This window comes from Anopheles coustani, chromosome 3 (assembly GCF_943734705.1).
Source record: "Anopheles coustani chromosome 3, idAnoCousDA_361_x.2, whole genome shotgun sequence".
Classification (NCBI taxonomy): Eukaryota; Metazoa; Arthropoda; class Insecta; order Diptera; family Culicidae; genus Anopheles; species Anopheles coustani.
The window spans coordinates 22,528,093-22,553,520 of record NC_071288.1 but is presented as its reverse complement, the minus strand read 5'-3'; the positions used below and the strand labels follow the sequence as shown (position 1 = coordinate 22,553,520).

The 25,428-nt window shown below is 44.6% G+C and overlaps 2 protein-coding genes across 2 annotated transcripts in view; both read left to right on the top strand.

The window, feature by feature from the left end:
- LOC131272672 (uncharacterized) overlaps positions 1 to 9,763 on the top strand; it is an 88,810-nt gene extending 79,047 nt beyond the window's left edge. The window contains exons 16-18 of the mRNA XM_058274498.1: positions 8,683 to 8,841; positions 8,910 to 9,506; positions 9,582 to 9,763. Of these exons, the coding sequence (XP_058130481.1) occupies positions 8,683 to 8,841; positions 8,910 to 9,506; positions 9,582 to 9,763 (938 nt within the window). The remainder of the gene's footprint in view (positions 1 to 8,682; positions 8,842 to 8,909; positions 9,507 to 9,581) is intronic.
- Positions 9,764 to 23,208: 13,445 nt separating this feature from the next.
- On the top strand, positions 23,209 to 24,931 carry LOC131272230 (protein CREG1). The gene is made up of 4 exons (XM_058273895.1): positions 23,209 to 23,329; positions 23,636 to 23,899; positions 23,970 to 24,329; positions 24,405 to 24,931. The coding sequence occupies exons 2-4, from the start codon at positions 23,656 to 23,658 to the stop codon at positions 24,596 to 24,598; spliced, it is 798 nt and encodes a 265-aa protein (XP_058129878.1). The 5' UTR covers positions 23,209 to 23,329; positions 23,636 to 23,655; the 3' UTR covers positions 24,599 to 24,931.
- The last annotated feature ends 497 nt before the right edge of the window (positions 24,932 to 25,428 follow it).

Below are 25,428 nucleotides of genomic sequence, written 5' to 3'. Positions count from 1 at the left end.
AGTGATTGAAGCCGGGCGGTGCGTGCTTGCTTAGCGCAAGGATCGAAAAACTCGTGAAGCTCCGTAAAAAAGAGGGAGACGGGGGCAAAAAAGAGTAAGCAAGCAACATCTCTAACGTATCGCTTCGGTAATTGAATGCGGCAAAACGGAAATAAATTTACTGCTCCCCATTGGACCACCACCACCACCGTTCCCTGAAGGTTTGCTTTCCGTACAACTTTCTTATCCGTCGCTTTTCGGCCCCAGACGCATCCGATCGTTCTGATCCGAGCGAGGCTGTACCAAAGCGCGACTCCTCGAGGAGTCTGTCATTTTGAACACTTAACAACACTTCGTAACACTTCGCTTTTACCTTTTTTTTTTTTTTTGGTTGGATTTGTTCTACCACTCTTCCCAAGAAATACTACATAAACACTTTCCAACTCGAACTCACGACAAATTCAACCGCGTTCGCGTGCCTCGATCGCATGGCGCTTTCCCGCGGCGAAAAGGACAGAGGGAACGTGCGAACGACCCCGGAGTACAAACGCAGTAAATCCGCCGGCGCGTAACGAAACCAACGCAAACGGAACGGAACCACGGTTCATTCGCCGCGGCGGCTGTTTATTTTCACTTCCAATCGTAAACAAGACCGGAAGCCCATCATCGACGGGCCGGATGTTGTGATGGAATGGGAGGGGGCCGGGGGGGGAGGTGCCGTGAGTGATGAAAACCGAGGCCCCGGGGCTAAGGATGTTCACGCACTTGGCGCGCACTTCACTTCATTCGAGCGTTCGAGCGGCTTTGTTCTCGCTTTATCGCCTGGGACAAACGGTTTGGTTCCCGGGGCGCGGACCTGCATCGAGTACGAGCGCACCCCCCCATTTTCCAGCATCCATCCGCCTCCCACGCCGAGACAAAACGGCCACCCCAATCCGAAACGTGGCGCGGGTGCCGGCCGTTTTGCGGTCATGGGCGAGAAAATCCGTGGCAAAATTGTGATAAATGACGGAACGTTTTTCTTCTCCTCGTTCGCCGCAACAGGCTCGTTCGCTTCAACGTCACCCACTTTTCCACCACCACCACCACCACTGTGCACGACATGCACAGAGATCGCATCTCGGAGGCGAGCGTCCTTCCCGGGGAAGGGTGGCAGCGAGGTGCAGGCTTTTCCTTATTTTCCGTATCATTATAATAAATGGATTTTCTTCATACACGATAAATAATCATCATCAATTTTAATGGCGATCGATTTACTGCCCACACACAGACACATACACACAAGCACTTCCGCAGACGGACAACAATGAACTGGCCTTTGGCAGTATGTGTATGTGTGTGTGTGTGTGTGTGTGTGAAAAATCGAAACCAAAGTCTCGCCCCCTTTTACCCGAATTATGTGAGGATGTTAATGGGTGAGAGACTACGTAAGGTGACCATGCCCTGAGAATGAGGAAAAAAGATAGAAAAGTTTCTATGCTCACACACACACACACCGTCTTCAGCACAATGCAACATCCGGCCCATCAAACTTTGATGGATGGAGGGGAAGGGTGCGTGAGAATTTTTTACGATAATTTAGTGTCTAGCTTTTCCTCGTCTTCGTCTGCATGATGGCCGGGTTTTCCACCAGCAAAGCGGGCCACTTCCAGCCACTCATCTTTCGTAAGGCCACTAAAGCCGATTCCGAGAGCCGCGCCTCAAATGTAGTTCTTCCCGCACGGAACATTCCCTTCCGAGAAAAATGCTGCCTTTCTTCCAACATACTCACCCCCTCCCTTTGGAACTATATTCCTCCCAGGCTGGCGGGACCACTTTCAGCGCACTCGTTAGCGTCGGCCGTACGATGTGGTTTTTCCGGCAATTGATGAAGTCCTTGCTATCAATCATGGACTCCATTCGCTCCATCTGCCGCACGCTGCCGATGTCCCCGGGGGTGTTGCTCCTTTGTTCCGGCTCGGGACTCTCCCTCGAGTGGGGAGGTTCGTGGCCGGATGGCGAAAGTTTTCCCAGCAAACCGGGAGAAGGTGTTCGTCAGACGGTTATTGCGCCGGGCTGTGGGGAGTGTGATGCCGTAAAATGTCTCACCGTGACTAGGTCAGGGACATTTCTCTCCCAGCCCTAGAACGATGCTTCATCCTTGAGGTCAATTGATTGTCTGCTGCTCGTAGGAAAGGTTTCGTTGGGATAAAGGTTTGAGGTAAGCACGGTCCAAGCTTGGGTTTGTCGATATTTATTTTAATAAACCTTGAAACAGCCCTCGTCAAACCACAATTCCAAACATCCGCTTTTTCAACCACCATTCCGGGGTTATTTTTAACCCTTGACTGTACCCTTACGCTCAAGTGTATTTTGTTAGCCTTCAGTTTGAGGCTTAGTTAAGGATTCTTCGTCCACCCCCCCCCCCCTCAAAAGGCGACCATCCAAAATGCGAGTTTTCTTCAGTGAATCGATTCTGGATCTTGCGAGTGGGGGGGATGAAAATTTCTCAGCTCCCCTTAACCACTCCACCCTCACCGCTTCACTCACCACGGAAACCGTTTATCGTTTATTTAGCGAAACCAAGCGATCGGAAAAATGGTCCAATTCCCACCGATCGATTGAACCAACTTTTCGGTGTTTACCCTCGCTCGAAGCGAACCCGGTTTTTCACCCCCCCGTCCCTCCGATCCCCACTGAAAAGTACAACCCCAGATAGCAAGAAACGGGCGTACACCCGCGCCATTTGATAAGAGAATGGCAAAAGGGAATAAAATAGAGAAGAATGTATAAAAAAAAGCATAGGGAAACATATATAAACACACACATACTCGACGCAAGAAGCGCCCGAGCGGTATCCTTTCGCTGGTATACCTTTGAAACGCTCTCGAAAGGGCAGTCTTCTTCCGGCAACCGTTCCCACACATTTCCCGAAGGCAAAAGGATGGTTCCCTGAAGGCTCCCCCCCACGAAGGCGGGGGGTTGCTGCAAGGACGCAGCAACACGACGAGAAACGGGAAAGATCGCACAATATACGACGAATAAAAACGGGTCAACGGGCGCGTGCAGATAAAGCGGGCGGCAAAGCGGCAAAAGGAAAAACGAAAACTCTTAACACATGTACTGCAAAACGACACTTTGCATATATGCAAATGTGCTTCGGTCAGCACAATCGAAATACGCAAGCCGATAGTAGATCGCGTTCCCTTTGCCGGAGGGAACGGAGACCGGCGAAACCCGCTGGGAAACTGGTCCGATACGGAAAACCGGGCGGCGGATATCAACCCGGGCACCCCGGACCGGTTTGCTGACGGGTTGTCGTAAAAAGTGGGATCAATAATTTGAAGGAGGAAAACACACGAAACCCACTGCACCCGTACCACAAAACCAACCAAGTCGAAAGGGTGCGGGGTGGGCGGTGTGCCGGACGGTTCGGCGCGCCGCTGTTGGTCGCATTTTCTTGAGTACAATTTTTCGTTTTTATTTTCGGTATTTCTACTCCTCGTCCACCCAAAGTAGCGTTCGCTGTTGATGCTGCAAACAATGCTGGGTTCGGGGGACCTTGCCGAGCGTGTTGTTGTTTGTTGCGAAAGAACGCATCCCTGCACGCCGATCGCACCCCACCCTCGGTGGGTGGGGGATGGAGTCTTTTTCCTTTTTTTTTTTTTTGTACCACGTTCACGGGGATGGCGGAGGCTGGCCGGGCGTCAAGTGGCGAACGAACCAAACCGGTTTTGCGAAAGGTTCTTGCTGACACACAAAACATCGTGCGAATGTCCCGCCCGGTGCGTACCCTTTTCCCTCCCCCTGCTTTCCTCGGGTCGGTCCATGAATATCCTTGAACGCATGTGTCCACGGGAGCATAAAAGCAGCATATCCAACGTCATTATCCATTCTGCTGAATGTGGTGTATTTTTTGCCCCTCCGGTTCACTGTTTTCGTTTTTTTTTCGCTCGTTTTTACGACGAACAAAATAGAATGTGCTCGTATGCAAAGAATGTTTTAGTGATTTTCTTTCTTTAGCTTTGTTTTCTTTTTATCCTATTTTACTGATTTTTCCCAACCTGCTGCTCGGGGAACTTACCACTTCACAGTTTCCTGTTGATCTTTTTCCATTTTTAACGAAACAGCCAGACTATTCATGGGACCGATTTCTTTCACCCGCTCATTGAAAGTTTCAACCCCCGGCGAATGATTTCAAGTGTGCTTTTTCTATCTCGAAACTGCCCTTTATGTTTATTGTATGCTGAAATCGTACAGGTTCTGCGCGGTAAATGTGTATGGGAAATAAAATTCAACGGCCGGTGAGATATAAATCGGAAGCCGAGCTGATGTGTTTCATTCCGGTGTTGATTATGGAAGGGAAGGGTATTGTATCGGGGGTGGAAAACTCCTTTAAAAACTGGTTAGATTTCCCATTTTACGAACAATAAAAGCGATCTCGTATACATTGTAGATTGAGTGGAACTGAGGCCACTAACGGCGCTTCACGGTTCGTGTTGCAAAGAAGTATATTATTGTATAGTTCACACAAAAGGCATCGTTCCATTCGGCTGCACAAATAATGAATCGCAAAAGAGGTTTTAGCTGAAAGATTTTGTTCTCCTAAAGAGTGTGGAATAGTTTGCTCATAATTTGATCATTAGGGCATAAGTTCGCTTTCGAGCTTCTTACATTGGACGCTTTTTGATAACAGAATATAAATATCAAACATTACATGTATATTGAACAATTTATACTATTGCAAATGAAGTATTGAAAGTTTTGTTGCTGTTTGTAGATAATTGATTGCTATTCTTTGGTTCATTTACCGATATTATTCATTTACCGATTATTGAAATGTTCTTGTCCTCTCCAAGCAAAAACAATGACCTGTACAAAATATTACTTACTAAAACTAATTATGTTAATAATATTAATATTAATTTGCAAATGTAACAGACATGGAATCAGCCAATCCATTCAAAAGCTGGATTGATTATCGTTTTCAATGGAACGTTATTAACAAAGCATGTTCGAACAAGATTTTGTTTACCGAAAGACAACTCTTGCCTAAAGTGTGTGAAACCAAAACAGAGTTAATGCATTTCTAGAAGAACATATTTTATATATTATTGCTCTCGAAAGGCCTGATCCATTTCATCGAAATGACACCTCCTTGTATTATTTTATAGCGCTAACATTCATCGACTCGAAGATAAGGCTCGTTTTGGAAATAATCCCCACTTGGAACTAAAGATTGGCCGATCTGAAATTCGGCTCATTCGGCTCAAAAATGCACAACCAGACGACCCATAGTGAAGTGCATTAAGTAGGTAGGAGCTAAAACCTCGGTTTCAGTATCTTTTAACCGATCGAGATGCCCATTTCGATGCTGCCATAAAAAGTACACTCATCTACACAGACACACAAAAGGGGGTTCTTGAAAGAAAAACACTGACCAAAGAAAAAAAACAACCCAGCTTCAAGCGTACGAACTGCAACCGCAAACCCAGGACAAAAAGAGAACGAGCAAAGCGGATAAAACCGTTGACAAATACAATGCGGGTTTATCCTTTCCGTCGGCGGCCAAAGGAGACCGAAAGAAAAACTCAACGAAGAACGTGAGAAGGGAGGGAGGGAGGGGGGGAGATTTGTCAGCAGAAAAAGCGAAGCGGAAAAACCGTCGATGCACCGTCGAAGTTTATGTCGGAATGCACCGACCTCAAGCACTCGGCCCGGCGAATGCGGGACCGTATTACACTTTGGAAATAGTTTACTAAGCGGGAGCTAAGCATCATCGAAACGGCGGAGGGAGGCGGAGGTGGGGTGGAAGAGAGAAAGATGGAAAGCGTTCCCTGCAGCCATCGTTTGCAGGATAAACTCATCAAGCTTAAATCTGGCTACCGCAGCGGGTTCTGCGCCCTTCTGCGCCGACGGTGTCCATCTTTCCAAACTGTGTCCATCTTTTTCTCCTCCGGGCGCCATATTCTCCAAAATTCCGTCCGATCGTTGTAACTTGTCCTTTTTTTCCAACGGGTTTTCTTTAGTCTACCATCTGCTTCTTCCCTCCGTTACCTTACCCTTGCCCCGGGCCGAACAATTCTTTTCAGCTTTCTACTCGTAAAAATAAACCACAAAACGGAGGATCACCAGGGGGGAGCAGGAAAATGTATAGCTGGACGTGGAAGATGGGTGCGCTAGTGGGCAATAAAATTCAAACCATTTCCGTTCAACCAGTATGGTACGGAGGGAGTGGGGGGCCCGGAAGAGACCCCGAGGACCGGAGAGAAAGCTGTCTCAGACAAATGACACCATCGAGCTGGAAGCTTTCCACTTTCATTCGGAGCTTTTACCTTTCACCGGATCACCCGCATGTACACAAACACATACACACACACACACACGAGCACAAACATCCATGGAAAGGAAAACCTTCGTCCTTCTTTAGCCGCGAATGCAAAGAAAAACAAAAACCCACCACAGGACCATCACCACCGAGCTCGCCGCTCTGGAGGTATGCACTTGATGGTGGTGGAAGATGTTTTTGTTTCATTTTCCAAAGTGCTTTCACTACGACCGATCCCTGGCCGGGTTTTCGAGTGGCTGCATTTTGCACCAGTTTCCCCCTGCGTTCGCCATCCACTATGCTATGACACCGAAACCGTTAACCGATGTTCATGCATTTCCCTTTCACCTCCTTGTGTGGATTATGTGAGCCGCTACTGATTCTGCTTTAGCGGAAAGTGGTTGGTAAGAAGGGTTTCGCTCGAAGAACCCGCATCCCGAAGAGAACACACCGAAGGTGCACACACTCAACGAACGAATTTCCAGTCGTCATTTGCAGCAAATTCAACCGGAATCAAACCGAAGCTCGCACAAAAACCGGATTTGCAAACGAACGTTCTTCTCTTCGCATCCGTCTTTTTGTTACCGTCCTTTTGAGGACCGGGAAATTTCCCAGCCAACTCGGACGCCCGGTTTTTGGGAAGGGAAATTGGGTATTGGGAAAACAAACGCCAAAAACAAAAGCAAACAAAACCGTCGTTCGTTAGCTGTGCGGTAAGTTGAAGCGCACACACGAACAAAAAACGCACCCGAGGAAGAAAAAAACATGCATCCCAAGGGTTGAAGGTGCTAAGTTATTAGTTTGTTTGTGCTCTTTGTACCCCGGAACCGATTTACACTGGCGTGGGCCAAAACCGTGTCGGCACCCGGGTTGTTCCGGCCATCAAACGAGAAAGGAAATCTGGTAAAACTTCTTACCCCAGGCGACTCTCCAAACACCCCATGCCACTTTTTGCCGCTCGATGAAGAATTTATCATACGCTTCGACGCTCCGCAACCTCGGCTCGGGATTGCGGATGAAGACGAGGAAAGACAGACCGACTGGTTTTGGTGAACGAGTGTACTTCACCACGCTTTTCACACACCTCACACACCCACGTATGTATACTAAAACCACTGGCAACGGTGGCAAAGGAGAAGAGAAAACGAGCCGAGGATTTAACGGCTGCTTTGCGACAAACGATTGTTTTCTTCGGTTGCCAATGGAGGCGCCTGGTGGGCGGTGAGGACGGGAGTGGGCGAAAAACGGTACCGAGCTTCAACCCAGGCGGTCTGAAGTGCATAATGGAAATGTGCTCACCATACCCGCCATGTGCACAATAATAATAAATAGATGAAGTGATGCCGCCCGTGCCCCGAGAGCGGATGCAACCGGGTGACATGTTTTATTCATTTCAATTCATTCCTTCCTTCCTTAGTTTTGGTTTACCGTCTCCCCGTCTTGACGGGGGGAGCGTATGCTAGGTAAGCTGCAAGGTATGCCACTTGCCGGTGCTGTGATTTGTGTAGAATGTTTCTCCCACTGATTCGGGAATTGCCGGTGTTTGGATGAATGATTTTAAACAATCAGTTATCACTGAACGCGCCAGCTCTTCTCAACTTTCTTCGCTAGGGAAACAATGTCCTCTGAAGTTGTTACTTCGAACAAATTAGTCCATGTTCTAAATATTTTCCAAAGCTGCCATTTAATAGCATTTTAATAACAATGTTGTAAAGTTTAACTTTCATTCAAGCGATCTACAGCTGCTTTTCGATCACTCGAATCAGCGTTGAGCTTAATCTTTAAGTAAAGTTACTGTAGATAAGTTGTAGATGTTTATCAATTAGCTCTTGTCTATTCTCGATTTCAAGGATCTGTTTTTGAATAATTTGACAACCAAACTTGACGAACAAACATCGATCCATCCAAATTCTACAATTGAGTTGATCGTGACATGGTTACTGAAATGCTATTAGTTGTGTTTACTTTTACGACTCCTTTTAGTTTGCTTTTATGACATTCCTTTTCTCATACGGTTTTCATGGTGTCGTCAATAAACCAGTTCCGTTCTAAACATCTATCAACGCAAATACCTTTACTTCATTTTTTCATAAAATATTAATCAAAATTGATCAAAACCGAACTTGGTTCATTAATAGCAACTGTTTATAAAGTGTTCCAAATTTGTTTAATTAAAAAAGAACAAAATTGATCTGATGCATTATATGATTCAAGTTTGTTGTTATTTTTCCTAGCGTTGGGAAGAAGCGTGTATGGATAAAAGAAAATTATACTCCCTGCTAAATAAACAACATTGTAGTTTCAAATGTTCGTGAAACCATTTTCAATGCGTTTTGGAAATTGTCTATCTTAACCTTTTGAGGTATTCTAATTTGTCTATATTTACTTTTTTCCAGATGACACCGACGGCTTTGCAATACTCCCAATTGCGGCGTTACTGACGGGAGCCCTTTTCACCATCGGCATCGCGGTCCTGCTCGTCGTCGTGCTGGCAATCCGCCGAAAGCGGGACGGCCACGGGACGGGCCTATGCGATGGCAAAGAGAAACACATCGGTATGATCGATGACGATTCCAACGAGTTCGTCTCCCTCGATTAACCTCACTGATTGTGTCGATTGCAGGCATGGACATCACCGTCACGACACCGCTGGAGATGGGTATGGGCCAGCAGAAGTACGTCGTCGCCTACACGCTCAAGCAGGGCGTCGAGAAGCAACCGGACATCCTGAGCGCCCAGAAGACGGGCTCGGCCAGCGTGCAGTCGATCAAGGACATGGGAGGCGGCAAACCGGGCGGCGCCGTCTACGCCACCCAAGGCTACGATCCACCGCAGCAGAAATCAACCCCTTCCAGCCGGCAGAGCACCCTCAAGCGTACCGCGGACACGGCCAACAGCTACAGTCTGCTGCAGCAGCAGCAGCAGCAACAACAACCCACCGGCACCGCCAGCAAGTACTCGGCGGAGCTGCTCGAATACGAGAAGCCCTACCCGAATTACCAACCGGCGCTCCAGTACAACCACAATCCGCCACCCCTGGTCGATCCGTACGCCTACAAAAGCTCCCCGCTGGGCGATGGGACGGCGGGCTACGGCCGATTACCGAGCGGGATGGGTGGCAGCGAGTACCAGCAGCCGGGTGTCGAGCTGTCGAGCAGCAATCCACTCGATTATCGCAACGCGAGCCACAGCAGCAGTAGCAGCAACCTGAAGCAATCCTGTCTCAACAGCGCCAGCAGCAGCGGCACACCGAGTACGGGTACGGCCACCAGCGGCACGGTGGGCCGGATGGGAGGCACCACCGGTAACCCCGAGTACCGGTACTCGGGCTCGGAGTTCGTGACGGATCTGCTCGACTTTGGCAGTGCGCCCTCACCGTCGTCCGGTTCGTCCAACGTGGGTGCGACGCTGACGAAGAACCGGAACCGGCAGCACATCATCACCGATACGCTGCCCGGGCCGGAGAGTTGTGTGTAGAAAGAGCGCTAGTGTGCATTCCGGTTCCTCCGTTTGTTATCGTCCACTTCATCCTGCTTCCGAGTTTCTTCCTGCAGCAGCGGTCCACTCCTGCTCGGTGCTTGTCGAGAGAGCCTCAGCAAGCTACGACTGAACCTCGCCTACTACGTATCACCTTGAGCAACTAGTCTCAGCATATCGTCCTCCTACCCGGAACCATATCTTCCCACGCGGGGGTTCATACGAAATTGGTTACAGCTCTCTTCAGCATTCGCATCCCCTTTTTTCACAACAACCACATGCATATCCCTCCAGCATATCCGTATCGCAACAGTCGTTCTGGTTTTGTTTCAACCCTTGTAGTGTGAGGTAAAGACGGAATCGTACTTCCGCTCCCGATTAGTTCCGTTACGTACCTAACCGACCGCGTAGAGGTGAACGGCGATCTGATCTGGTAACGAATGTTTAAGCAAGTAAGGAAAGAGAAAACAATGAGACAGTCTTCCATTAAAGCAAACGAGACAAAACAGTAAAACACAAAACCACTACCACACCTACAGGTCCCGAGTGGGGCTAAAACGAAGGAAAGCTAATCACTTAGTAGAGGAGACAAACTGTATATTGAATGTGCGAACTGCGCTACTAAGCAATATTCGTTCAGGGAACGAATCGAGAGATGTTTTAAACTATTTTTCCCAACGTGAAGTTTGATGATAAGTTTTAAACAAAAGAGTATGCATTTGATTTACGCTGTATACCTGGGTGAGGTTAAAATAACAGGGAGAATTTTGATCCACTTGTGTTCACTTTATTTTACAACAAAAAAAAGGTTAGAATTAGATAAAAGTACTATAACCAACCCACCCTTTCCGGTATGAACTAACTCTTTTTAACTGAATTCTTGTTAGATTTTTCAATAATCGAATCAATAGGTTTGCTTTTCTAGAATAAGTTTTAAGACTTTCTTTTTATTATCATAAATTGTCTCTAAAAATATTAAACAAAACGTCGTAAGCTCGTTAGGTCAACCCTCTAGCATATCCAACCCAGAATATCAAAATGAATCGAAATAACAGACCATATCTTTAACCCGTGTTCCTCAACGCCCGCACCATATCTCTCAACCTTTTCCGTTTCTCTGCCTTTATCCCTTTCTCTCTATATCTCTCTTTCTTCCACTTTTGTTGACAGTTAGTTTGCTCCTAACATCTAAGTATCCACCCGATACAGTTTGTACCGTATTTGAAAAGTTTAACCGTCGATGGACGAGTCGACGCAGTTCTAGTGACGTTTGGGAGTTTTACGAGAGTTGTGGAAATTTTGTTTGAACGCGCGGGGGCTAAAGGCAGCTCTCAAGCAGCAAATAAAGCAGCAGCTAACGCAAATGTACCATGTGCTGTAGGCTAATTATTGCAAATGTCAACGCCGATGAACGTTGCTTTCGTGTCCGCCGAGCGGTCGATGGCGTACCCGATACCTGTCCGTAGCTAATTTGTACATACTCGTCTAGTGTAAATTGTTCCAACCGCGAGAAAACGATCGCGCCCGCTGAAGGGCGACCGAAGACGGTAAATTAAACCAACCCCAAAAACCAAGCTTCCCTTGTTTTCCCAATGTACATAGTACGAGCGGCTAGTTCCGAGAGTTCCGTAAGCAAACCCGTAAGGCTAATTGTTACTGCAACTAGACCAAGATGGCAGCGAGGTGGGTTGGGCAGGATGGCGCTCCCGCGGGCGTGGCTAGATGTAATGAAACAGTTATCGAATTGAAATTATCCATTAGCATCCGTTTTGAATGAATGTACAGATGAACCATATACTCGAGTGTTAGGAATGGAGCGCTGGAGCCAAAACCGCGAAGAAAAATGGGCCTGCAGAGAACGATTCCAATAAACATTGTACATAGCATAGGGTTTTAGGCTAAGATCGACAGTGGACGATCGACTTGCCTGCGTTGGAGTGTGGGCTAGGATTCGTTTGCTCCTAGTGAACAGTAAGAGGCGAACGGCTAGTGTGTGTCTCTTAGTGAAAACGAACGATAAGCCTCAAATGTGAGGGCAAAACGATTGCAATGTAGCCCGAAAAAGTAAAGAAGAATCAATAAAAAGTCTAACTAATGGTGTTTTTTTAAACCAGTGTTTTTTTTATCAAGTTCGTGTTCAGCTGATATCACATAAGGACATAAGAAAATACAAGCTTGTCGAAGCTTTCATACTATTCACTTCACTTTCAACTTTCAATAGTTCGGAAAAATACCAGATTGATATTTTCTAGCATAAACTTTGAAGAACTTCTATTTCCATTTTAACAACTTTTTCATAAAACGAACTGGCAAATATCTGAAAGCATAAATGTGACTGATTTCACCCTCGGATATAATCCAGATAGTTTTACGCCGACTTTCCATGATTTGAGCCCTAGAAAGCTACTTGAAATAATCCCTGATGGAACCTAAATAAACTATTATAAGTTTTAGAAGTAGGAGCTTTTGGAGGAGCACACTTTGACAAGAACTTTTCTGTAATAATGGGAAAACTTTACAGTAGCTGTTATTCCCTTAACTCGCCAGAAAAGCTTGATGAACGCTATCATTCAACTTACTTCATCCGAATGAAATAATTGCCTTACGTGGTGGCTTTTACAAGAATTTAAGTAACCTAGATAGGAACTTTATAAAACTTTTGACTCTTTCAAACAAGTTTTGTGTTCAACATGTTTTAAAAAGAATACAACTCGTGCAAAAACGGGGCAACGTAATGAACCGTATAACAATCAAGAGAAAGCACATTACAATCCATTATAACAAAACACAAAGTTCGCTCAAAATACTATTTTACCCATCATACTATTCACTTTCAGCTCACCCATCATCACTTCACTTCACTTTCAATTTTCAATAAACTTGCAAATAAGTATGGTAACTAAGCATGAACTATATTCTATAGAAAAATTCAAAATAAATTGAAGAAAATACGTATTCTCCTATTTTTAACAATCATACTGAAACCATCAGAAGTGTCTTTACTAAGTCGCCAATTCAATATCGCAGGTGCAATAGTGTTCGGACAAAATCGTATGTAAAGTCATGAAAAGTTCGGAAAAGTAGCAGATTGATATTTTCTAGCACAAACTTTGAAAAACTTCTATTTCCATTTTAACAACTTTTGCATAAATCGAACTTGCGAATATCTGAAAGTATAAATGTGACTGATTTCACGACTTTCCATCATTTGAGCCCTAGAAAGCTACTTGAAATAATCCCTGAAGGAACATAAATAAACTATTATAAGTTTTGGTAATAGGAGCTTTTGCATACTTTGACAAGAACTTTTCTGTAGTAATGGGAAAACTGTACAGCAGCTGTTATTAAATAACACGCCAGAAAAGCTTGACGAACGCTACCACTCAAACTTCTTTCATCCGAAAGAAATAATTGCCTTACGTGGTGGCTTTTACAAGAAATTAAGTTACCTAAGTTCTAGCTATTTCAAAACAGTTTTGCATTCAACATTTTATAAAAATAATACAACTCGTGCAAAAACGGGCCAACGTAATGAACCGTATAACAATCAAGAAAAAGCACATCACAGTCCATTATAAAAAAACATGAAGTTCACCCAAAACGTTATACTCCATTGACATGCGCAGTATCACTTCTTAAATAAAGTGTCCTTGCTGTATCCTGTTGAAAGTAAACTTAAATTGATCCTTGCTGTATCCTGTTGAAAGTTAAACTTAAATATCAGCGGTAGCTATACTTGGAGCAAGAAAACTTTTCCCGAAAGTTTCTGGAATCAATTTGATTTGATGAGATTATGTAACAACGGAAGACTTTTTGAAGATAACATATTTTCGATAAGTTGTGAGTTTTATGATAATTTTCATATGACATCGTTCAGTTTCATACGATCCTTGAACTGAAAATCAACTTAAAGTTTAAGTTTTTGAAATATATCGAGAGTAAGAAATACATACGTTCAAACGAGTTGAGATACAAACATAAGCAATGTAAATATTAAACTAAAAATTGTTCCAGAATTTTTCTTTTACTTGCTGCCTCGTTTGGAAACCCGTTTTAAGACTCCATTAGGAAAACAATCAGCAGTACAATAACAATAATTTGAACTATTAATTAAATTAAAAAAAATAAAAATAATTGATATAGTGAAACAATCAGTACAGCATAACAATTAGATTTGATTCTATCTACTAGTTTTCCATCTCGACAAAATAATATGGATTCATCTCCTCTCTACATTCATGCAATGAACGTACAAAGCAAACCAGAATTCTTCCTTAAGGAATTCATTTCCTTCTGACTCAAACAAATCAGCCGCCTTTCCAGTTTTGCAAGAAGAAAGGACAATCGTAAAACGGCACTTCCCTCTAGTCTTCCATGGTTACCCCTTGGTTGCGCCGGGGAAATCGTTGGAATGCGAAACATCCCCTATTTCAAAGGGATGCTGTAGCTGGAAGAAAACCCCCCGTCACTGAACGGGAGGGGAACTATGTTGCATCTCGAATGACACGTATCATCATCGACACACGATTCAGCCATCGCGATTTTACTATCATTCTCCCGAAGTCCTCGGTTTTCCATGGTGATGCACACCCGAACGCTCCATTCCGGTAGAGATGGGTAAGTCGTTTTAGTGTTTGGTGAGTCCAATTCCACGATCAGCTCTGTTTGTTGATTGTCGTAGCGAATCAAAAATTATTTTCAAGAACGTTAAAAAGTCGTATGCATATTCGTAACAAATCAATGCTTTTCACGCATGATTGATTTTGATATTTTCGTGTGAAACATTGTTTCCTGGATTCAAAGAATTTCTCAACATGCAACATATTAGTTTCGAAGAACCACGTATTAGTTTAAAGTATTTTTCCCATCTTCACGGCCCAATGGAAACGATGTCAAGTGAAGCAAAATTTAAAAAAAGGAAAACACTCACAAAAAAGTTCAACACTGTGTAGCGCAAACGAACACAATGTCTACAGCGTGTTGTCATTTTCCCCCAACGGCAAACAAGGTTCAATCCCTATTTTTGGAAGCGAGCGAAAGACGAACCCGTACCAGGTATGGTTGTGAGAAAATGTCATGAGAAAAATGCAAAGCATAGATTGGACTCGAGGAAGCGGAGAGTAAATCTCTGCCGTATGTTCGCCCCGACGAGACCGTGTTGTTTCACGTGAGGACCACATTGAACTTGAGACAGTCGGTGCAGCCGGAGGGCGGATTGCAACCCACACCCGGCACCCAGGAACGACAGAGCGCATAGGGATGCCCGGTTAGATAAACAGTACGTACCGGCACCGGCACTCGGCCGTCGATCCGTTGCGAATTTGAATGCAAATTTGAACACATTCGTACCACCAAATCGGTGCAATCGCTTGTTTGACTCAGCCTCAGACCTCCGGCGCGCGTTACTTCCTGGCCCTCCCTGGACGGTCCACGGTTTGTCTGACGGTTTATCATTCTTTTTCAACCCACGGCCATACGCTGGTGTGGTGTCTGTTGTTTGTGCTTTGATTACGCTCCGGTCTCACCATGCAATTCAGCTGAAGCTCTTTTTTCGATCTGCACCTGGAGACAGAATGGGCTCACGTTTTCCGCCCGCCAGGGAAAAGGCGGCCACTACAAACGATGTGTTCAACCAATCTTTGTTGGTTGGTTTATGGTAACATTGCAGCTTCCCGGAAGTCAGACGGTCGAAAGTATCCATATGCCAAAGGCCTTCGGTGCCATTGATGCAAATTGATACAATTCACCATAAGGCTTTTGGTCGTTCCGAGGCCATAAGGCCCGAATTCGAAGGATAAACAGCACAAAATCAACATATATACACCACCCTCCCGCAAAAGACTTCCATGGAATCCGTTGACAAGTTTTTCCGATTTAGATAAAATCGTTTTTGAACGGATCAATAATAATTGTTGCACAAAACCTCCCGATCGTCTGATGTTTACCAATCCATTTCCATTCTCTCTCCCTCTCCCTCTCTCTGGGCTATAATATTTGTCCGTCCGAGTGAAGTGCAGCCAAAGATAACACGTCGCAAGATTTATGCACCGTCCGCCATTTGTCGACGTAGAATGAGGATGGACAAAAAACTAGCGCCCATCGCGCGGTGGCGTCCAGGGACCACCAGGGCGTTGGGTTCGTTTGTCATGAAAACAAATCCTCCAATCTCCACTTACCCCGACCCCTGTAGTTTTCTCCCGACCTTCTGGCCTCATCCCTCGGGAGCTGTCGGGGCGAGAAAGTAGTTGGAGAAGATGAAACAAACCGGCCAGGCCAAATCAAAGCTCTTTAATTGGAAAAGTTTTGCAATAAAAGAATAGCTTTTGGAAGGTGGCATTTGTAGTAAAACCAGAGAGAGAAAGAGAAAAGAAAGTGCAAAAAAAATGAAACTTTAGCCAATGTGCAGAATTAGTGCGACAGCCGGGAGTCCGTATGAAGTCCTAACCATACGGTATTACAACTTGACCTTTTTTTTCCTTTTGCTTCCGACGAACTGATAAAAAGACTCGTTGGTCACCGTTGCGTTCGGGTGCGCGTTTCGGAAGTTAAAATGTTTGATGAAATGACACACATTTCTTGCAATATCTCAACTGATTGGATTGGCCATTCGTTGGACTAAGGTTTTTTAGTAAAAAGTTTTAAATCATACACATCGTCCAGCAAAGAGTTTGAGCGCTTTACATATGAAAGCGACTGAGAATGAAATCGTTTTCTGCTTGAATAAATCTAGGATTTGTGACTCGTTCGGATACACACATGCCAGTTCGTTTAGTCAGCCCTACCGAATATGAAAGGCCGCTTTTCCAATGGCAATTTGTTGCACTCCAGTGAACGCAAAGGGAAAAATTGCATGTACTACATTCAAAATCCATCCCCTAGCAGATATCGGCCAGTGTTTGTCTTTGGCAAAAGTTGCCTTTCAGCCCGGTCAGTCCCGTGCAATAGATGCCCGACCACAGCCGAAGCAGCGCACTGTGGTCCAGCCCGGGCAAGATCTGCCAATGGCAAGAAAATTATTACATTTCAAGCAACACTTCCGGAAACGGCACCGAACTTCAGCGTGCATCGGGAACACACATGCTTCCCCGACCCGCCACGACCGCCGGAAAACCCATTTGATCCGATTTGAAGTCGCTCCCACGCTCTGCGGTCGACTCCCGTTCGTCGGATGAACGTTCAAGAGGAGCACTTTTCTGGCTACCATAACACTCCATGTGCCTTTGAAACTTCACACACGCACATGCTCTATGTTTGACAGTGTCCTTCTGAGTAGCTGAAGCTTATTCCTGCTCGTTTTCTATTTTTTCCCCCAGTCGATCCACACCCGATGATGATATTTTGAAACGAACGACTGACAGAAAGCTGGAAACGGTTCTGCACCGACCAGCGCACACGAAAAGTGCACAAGAGAGAAAAAAAAACATGGAAACTAGAGCTGAAAGAAATAACTCAGGCGTAGGAGCGGGTAGGCCGCAACAGAACGTTACAGTTGGCAACCGCACCGGTATCGTAAAATATGCAAAACTTTGTCAAATCCATGTCAACACCCGAACAGGGACACGCGCTACCGGGGAACACAATGACCTCAACAGCGTTGCACAAACCCGTTGTGCACAAGTGGTGCGCACACACTTTACGGTGGAAACTTTGCTGCATTTGGGTGGGGGAGGTGGGACTATTTTAAACGTGTTAAGAGTGTGCAATGCATCAACGGATGCTGGTGCTCGTCGGTGGCAAAGTTAGCTAAAGTGGCTTTGATAGTCATCAGACGACAGTTAGATGCACCACGAGCGAAGATGTTCCTGGTGAACAACTTAATATGCAATTATGTTTCAGCTGGTGGTAGAATATTATTCGCCTACGGTAGAAACTCGCTATAAACTCGTTTCAAGGAATTACTTTTTGAGCTCAATAATGTTCCCACATTCACTGCTGAAGCGTGCGAGCCGATTTCAGAAGAACGCAAATGCATTGACTGCCGAATTGCACCGACGCCGACTTGACGATGCATGTGAAGGCGGGCCATCATTGAACTCCACCGACTAGCGTGTGGAAAGAACCATCGGAACGAGTACACCAGCATCTAACCGACCCGGTTCAACACCGACACGGTTGATTTAGCTTTGGCTTTGCGGTTGACGGGTTTGCTTTTGATGCGGCCCGAATCCCGGCCAGGATCGATCAAAGTGCATTCGAATGCAATAGTAACGACGGTTCCGGACCAACAGCACCAGAGTTCCGCGGTCACACATACGATCGGACGGGCAGTCCTTTGCAGAAGGTTTCTGACCGATGCTCGAAGTTAAACCACCCAAACCCACTACAAAGACCACTAAGCAGCGACATATTGCCAACACATGCCCGCCTTCAGACGATTCGCCGTAAAGTGACGGCATCGTCCGGATGTGTCCACAAAGCCCACGGATTCCCAAAACACATTCACACACACATACACACACACACACACATCCACACGCTGCGTGAAGTGAAGCGCGGTCAAGCCAACGCCTCGGTGCAAAATAGTGGCAATTAATTTCGTATTAATAGCCAACATTAACTCCGCATAATTCCTTCAATCGGCGGTGTGGTTCCTAAGGGTAGTCCATTGTACACCCCTCTACCCTGGCGCCCGATGCTCATTTAAGTCCCATAACTTTGGCCTCCGGCTTACCCGTTGACTTTAGCCGGACCCTGTGCAGCTGCTGCATTTCACACTTTCTTCCGGGCCGAAGTTGGGCCGAAGTTGGGCGACGGTGGGCGATGAATCACGCTCCGCAGATTCCGCGTTTCAATGGTAATTTATTTATTACCCTGACCAAGGACTTTTGGCTACCTTCGTTTCAAAGGGGTAGCAGAAGGGGAGAACGGAAATTGAGAGTTAGCAGCGAACAGTCCCCACAGGAAGGAGCGTGTGAGGGACAAGTTTGCTTTAATATTTATGCATTTTTCATTGAATTTAAAATCGCCAGACTTACAGCAGTGAAGGACGGTACTCAATAGTAAGTAAGTAAGAAAGAAAATTGTTCGTCAGCTCAAAAAAAACAAAATGTACTTCCCAGCATTTGCCTTGGTCATTGGATACCTCACCTTTTTACCACTTTGATTACAACGAAAACATCATGAATGCACTTTGAAAGACCGGATAGTTAATGGAAAAATGTTTGACCACTCGTCGGTTGATGGTTTTACTAGTTTTCATTTACTGCGAAAATTTACCCTTTCATTACGGTTTTGATTTCCCAACAGCAAAACAGGAAGAACCATTTTTACAGCGAGCGCTTTGTAAGTAACTGTTGCGTAGATGCATCATGCAATTATTTTTCATACCATTTTTGTAATGGCAACCATTTCATGCATTCATGTTTGTTAAATACATAATGCTGTAAACTCCGTCATCGAATGAGCCTAAATTAAATACTTCATCATCAATGTCAAACAGAGGTCTGTTTTATCCTATCCTTTTCAATGTTTAATCGTTTCTTATGTAACTTTATACTAATTTGTTTCATCATCAATTTTAAACAGAAGTCAATTTTATGCTATCATTTTCCATTTTGTATCTTATTATGTAACTTGATACAAATTTGCTACGGTAAATCGGGCTGAAATTATTTTAATCATCGATTTTCCAAGAATATCCATTACATGAACCACGCACCGAATGTTGCTGGTTTTATAAAATATGATTTTTGGAAAAAAAACTTTTTTATTTATACCGGCCCACTTGTTCCATTGGAACCGCGGTCATAATAAAAACGATTTAATACAGCAGCAGCCCCTTTCGGCACGCCCTGTCCGTGCCATTATGTAGCTCGTAGACGCTTCATTAAATTTATCTTAATAGAATTCACCACCCAATCAATTAATCGCAACTCGCCGGTAGCATGCGCTACCAAATGCCCATCAAACGGTCTTTAAACATGATTTTAATTAAAGTGTAAACAGAGACAGGTTCGGGATTTTCCGCGGAACAGCGGCACCCACTCGTGTGTGGGTGTACAGCACACATCCGGAGCACGTTCGATGGGGAGACATAATTGCAGCACGCACAGTAGCTCCAATTATAGCACCCGGGTGTTGTCTGTGATTTTGCTCTCATTTTGCGAACCGATATCGGACGAACGGTACCCCGAAGCCGAAGAGGAGGAAAAATATCTTGTTTCCGATTGAAGCGAATCGACATCTCGAACCATCTAGCTGTATTGACATTGTGCGACAGCTCACTTGGACGTTAAATTTCGTCCCAATTGCAATCCACAATGTAACCGTGGGTATTTCCCTGGTAACCATTGCCCTGGTAACGAGTTTCGGTTTATTTTTAAACCCCACTTTTGGCATAGACTCTATTTTATTTTTACCGGCGCACATTCAGTGCAACCCACAGTGCAGCTTTTCATAAATCATTTATTCAATATATGTTTCCCCGAAAAAAACCTTCACCGACGTGGGTGCGAGGGCCGAAGACCGGTGTGTTTTTCTTTTCTTTTGTCAGCCTCCATCGTTCGCTAACGGTGCTTGAGGCACGCATATCGTGTCTGTATAGTTGGCGGCGCGACATAATTGTTGCAATTAACCCATTCATCTTATCCGCCCACTTAAGCCCCTGACCCGGATCCTGGGACGGGATTTTGTCCCGTACCTAGAGAAGCCGGCCAGAGCCTTCCCCAACGGAAGGATCCAGTGGTTCACATTTTCACGACACGACCCTCAACGCGAATGCAGCGAAAACTTATAATCCCGTCGGTCCGTTTCGGGCACGGAAAGCCCATCTCGCGAAAGCGCACACAACAAAAGAGGCTGCAAAATGGCATCACTGCAACGTATGGGGGACGCGAGGGAGGTGCACAAATTTGTTTCCCTTCGTACCAGGGGGGGAGGGGTGGGAAAACTCGACCGAACCGTACCACTGGAATGGGGTCGATCGACTTTTCGAGCGCTTCGCGGCGCCAACGACAACGGGACACCCGCAGGAACTCGCGCAAGGTGTGCCCGGTGTCTGGGTGACGATGAAATATGCTAAAAATTTATGCATAATTACCTTCACTCTATCTTTCGCTGCACAATGGGATGGCCGTTCGCTTCGCTGCCTGCACTTCCGGTACTCGGGATCGCAGTCCCGGTTGTCCATTATGGCCTTCGGTTGGGGAAAAATGGGTACACTAGGTTGGGATTCTCCTTCTTTCCAATGGATTTGAAACAATTTATGACCGACCTCTGCCGTGTTGCTGGTACGAGGTGATGTTTCTTGCAATGCTTGCATATCCAAGGGCTGATGCTGTTTCGAAAGGTTTTTTTTTCTATAAAACTCTTTTCTTAATCCCATGTCCTGGAAACCGACCTACCTTCCCAGGACCATACAGAGCTCGTAGGGTTTTTGTTTTCATTTGGGGTTAAGATTCATTATTAATTAATTTTAAGATTAAATAAATTTTCAAACCATAATATAACATTCATTGACTCATCGGAAGAAATTGACAGTGTGGACCGTTTGAGGTGATTGAATTATTATAAAATCTAATGAGAACAGAAACAAGAATTTGTTTCTAGGATTTATAGTCTTCAAAACAATAAATATTTACCACCAAATCATTCAACAGATTTCCCAGTAAGATGGAAATAATACGTCTTATGAAACAAATTAATTTTGAAAATTTGTTAAAAGAATTAAAATAAACTATAGTCAAAATTACATATCTATTTTGAGAAGTGTTTAATACTTTTTAAAATGGTTACAAAAATATAATATTCGACACTATTTGAAATGATGAAAACAAAACTGACTTAATGTGCATGTACATATGGCAAACCGATTGTTTGGCAGAGAATTGAATCGACGGATACTGGCAGTAACACAACAAATTGCCGTGTAACAATGTAAAAAGTAGTAAAAATGTCCCACATTCCCCAACGGTCGCGCTGGTGTGGCGTATGACAACGCGGTACTTCCGTTGACCATTTTCCAGTTTCAATCGATTGGAAAACTAAAGTTTTATTTCCCAATTATGGCCAAAACTTCGGGCTCACGGCATGGCGACCGACCGACCGACCGATCCGTTCCATGCCGCCGCATAGCTACACCGAACTGCAGCGCACTCAAACAAATTGAAAATTGAAAAACCCCCCCTCTGGTTCGCCGATTCTGAGTCAGCAGCGTTCGGCTGCGAATTGCGATCATCATCAGTGCTATCATCCCGGGAGGAGGCCGGCTTCACCTTCCCCAAAAAGGGAATGATTATTCCGGAAGTGGTGGATTACACGGGAACTGCACAACGGTGCCCCAGTGTGTGAAACCACGGACACGTAGGGTATTTTCCAATTTTTGCTTCAGTTTTTCAATCGCCCAGCAACGGGTGGAAGGGGATTGAGACGGAGGCGAAAGTAAACAAAATGGACATTGCTAAAAGGACATTCTTACATCAGCCCACACGTGTGCAGGTTGCACTCGGCATTGCATCGTTGGGCGCGACCGCCAGGACAGAACGGGAAAGAATGTAACGTAACCTAAGCGGACATCCGGTCTCGTTACCGGTCTCAATTGAACTGCGGGCTGCTTCTGATCGTGCGGGAAATATGGACGGGGTGCCTGAAACAATACCAGTCCGCTGGCATCGAGATACAATGTCCACATTCGTTCAAATACATTTCCGATTTCTCATTATTGCCAAACCGTTTTCGATAGATTGCATGCGTTTGAATTGCATTTTAGAATACATGAGTAATCAGATGTTTAATATGGCTTTAGTAAATAAATGTGCGTTGGAGTGCATTTTTATGGAAGGTGTTATTACTAGATTTACTATCAAGCGTTAAGGATTGTCTACGCTGATTGACAAATTTGGCTTTACAAACATGCTAGTACAGTTTTTACAGCAAGTACAAACATGCTAGCACAGTTTTTACAGAAATTTTAGAGAAAATCGACATGATTCCTTGGTTGAAAAAAAACAAAACGTAAAAAAAAATCTGTTAACATTCAAAAGAAAACGCTACACCAGTTCAAGTTAGTTCGATGCAATATTGCATTCAATTGCGAACCGGTTTGAGACAAAGAAAATTGGAACAAATGAATAGAAATTTTTTCATAAAAGGATTTTGTTTGAGTTCGAGTTTTGGTATTGTTATTTATATGAGAGATAAACTTTTAAAAATGCTCCGAAGACTAAAAAGTTATCAGATTCAAGCTAAAAACTCCAACCAAGGTTACTATATACTTTTTTAGCCTGTTAATTTATCCTTATTAAACTAGCTACAGCGGGAAAATATTTCTCAAAAATGTTGTAGGCTTTTAAAAGAACTATCGTTTGTGGGATTAATTGCTCAAATTAGTCCAGGAACTTAAAAGTTATTTACGAAACGGCTTTTTCAGCCATCACTTCAAATGTGTGAAGGTTTTGAAGCTTTTTTGAAAGAACCTTGGTCGTATGTTATACGTCAAGATCAGTTTGCGGACCAATTTGTTCAAAACAAGCTGCAGCGAACACAAACTGCACCATTTCATCGGCGACTCTTGCTCCCGTCGTAAAGAATATAAATACAGGAGAAATTCCAGTGTCCAGTAAGTTGAGGGTAAGTTTTTTCGCGACACATCAGATGAACCATTATCAAAGGTGTCTCGAATTTGGTTCGCAAAATCAAACAAAGGAAAAACCAGTTTTGCCCTTGGCGATCGTGTATGGTGATCATCAGTGTACGCTTACCCTCCGCGATCTTGCTGTGCAGTTTTATCACTCGCAAACGCTTGAGTCATGTGTTGACGCATCGAAACAAAGAGGCCTACAAGATTTCGCCTACTACGCGATCGACGCATTTACTTGTACAAAGGGGCGTTTTAACTGAAATATTGGTATTGCGTTTTATCCTATTTTTGTTTAGTCCAGCACCACGCCACCAAAATGACGATTCCGACGGTTTCGTACAAAAAGGTCATTGAACCTGAGACGAGGCCACCAGTTGCTGATAGCTCAAGACGATGGGTTGTAATTTACATTCTACTCGCTCTATCGTTGCTGACCACGTACGCATGCTGGAACAATATACGGTCCTGGGGATTGATGGAAACCTTCGAAACGACTAACGATACACCACCAAATTACAAGGAGTACGCCAAGATGGCTCGTTACCTCGTACATAAGGCCGGTACGTCTCACCTGTTCCTAGATAATGAATTATTTAGCAACTAATGTACACTTCATCTTCATCTATCCAGAATGGGTTTCTATGGGCTCGTTATCTACGGTGGCCGCTGTTAAGGGCTTCCCCATGGTCAACATCATCTCGGTGGCGGATAGTGCCCGTGGAGAAAAATCCACCGGTGTGTTGTACTTCTATTTGACCATGCTCGACTACACGGCTCAAGATCTGGCCAAGGATAACCGCCTGACTGTGTTGCTCTCGATGGACCAAGATTTGTACTGCACAAAGAATGGCATCGACCCCATGGAACCAACGTGTGCACGCATAATGATCTCAGGCACTGTGGTGAAAATCAACGAAACATCGCCCGAGTATCAATTTGGCTCGTCCGCTATGTTCAGTCGTCATCCGGCTGCGAAAAAGTGGATCGAAAGTAAGCCTAAGATGACACAAATGTTATCAACCTTTTGCTAATCTCTTTTCATATAATTTTATCTTCTCCGCTTAGCCGATGGGCACAACTTTTTCCTGTGCAAGCTTGACATTGTGCAAATTGCCGTACTTGACTTTTACGGAGGGCCCCACTACGTTACCGTGGAAGATTACATGGCTGCAGATCCCGATAAGAAGGCAGTCGCTAGTAACACCAACGGTCGTCGGGTGCCGCCTCGCTTTGCTGAAGTGGCTGGTGATGCACACTAAGCTACGATGCAGCATGCGAATCGGCATCATTGGGCAAGAGGGACAAATATTCAAAACATCAATCGAACGAAAGTGAAAATGAAGAAGATCGAGAGAGATTGGCAGACTGTTGCAGACCGTCGTGAGAGATAGATGAAAAATATGTGTTGCAATGTTTCTTGCGATAAACATACACGTTGTACGAAAGTTTAGCAATAGCTAGTAACGGGAGCAGAACGCAAAACAAGCGTTTGTGATAATGCTAGTACAGGCAAATGGCAACGCGTGTAACTGATAAAGATTTTGAATCATTTTATTTACATTAATATAAAGAAAATCAATAAACAAATACAGACGTAATCATGCGAGGGTTGCCTTTTATGTTTTGGGATTAGAGAACGAAAACAAATATTATGTTTATGCAATATTGTACTAATACCAAAGGTTGCCTTTATCATACGATAGGTCACTTTGGGATCTTGCAATGTCAGTTCGCACACAGCATCAATGTTTTTCGGAACAACAACTGATTTTGGACGACACGAAACAACTGATCTCGAAATTTGTCTTGGACGAAATTCCGACCACGCTTGAAAGCACACTGGTCTGTGATGGAGCTTCATCGCCAAAAGCTGATTTCAGCTCATTCATGCACTGCTGCTGTGTTAATCCTGGTCGAAAGTTGTAAAGAATAATCGTACAAATTTGTTCACAAATTAATTCCATTATTTGGGTGCAGATGAAACTTATAATCTGTAAATAACACAAATATCGCGCGTATGTCAAACAATAAAAATAAAACAAAAAGATCGAAAAATACAAATCTAACATACTGGCAACACTTCCTGTTG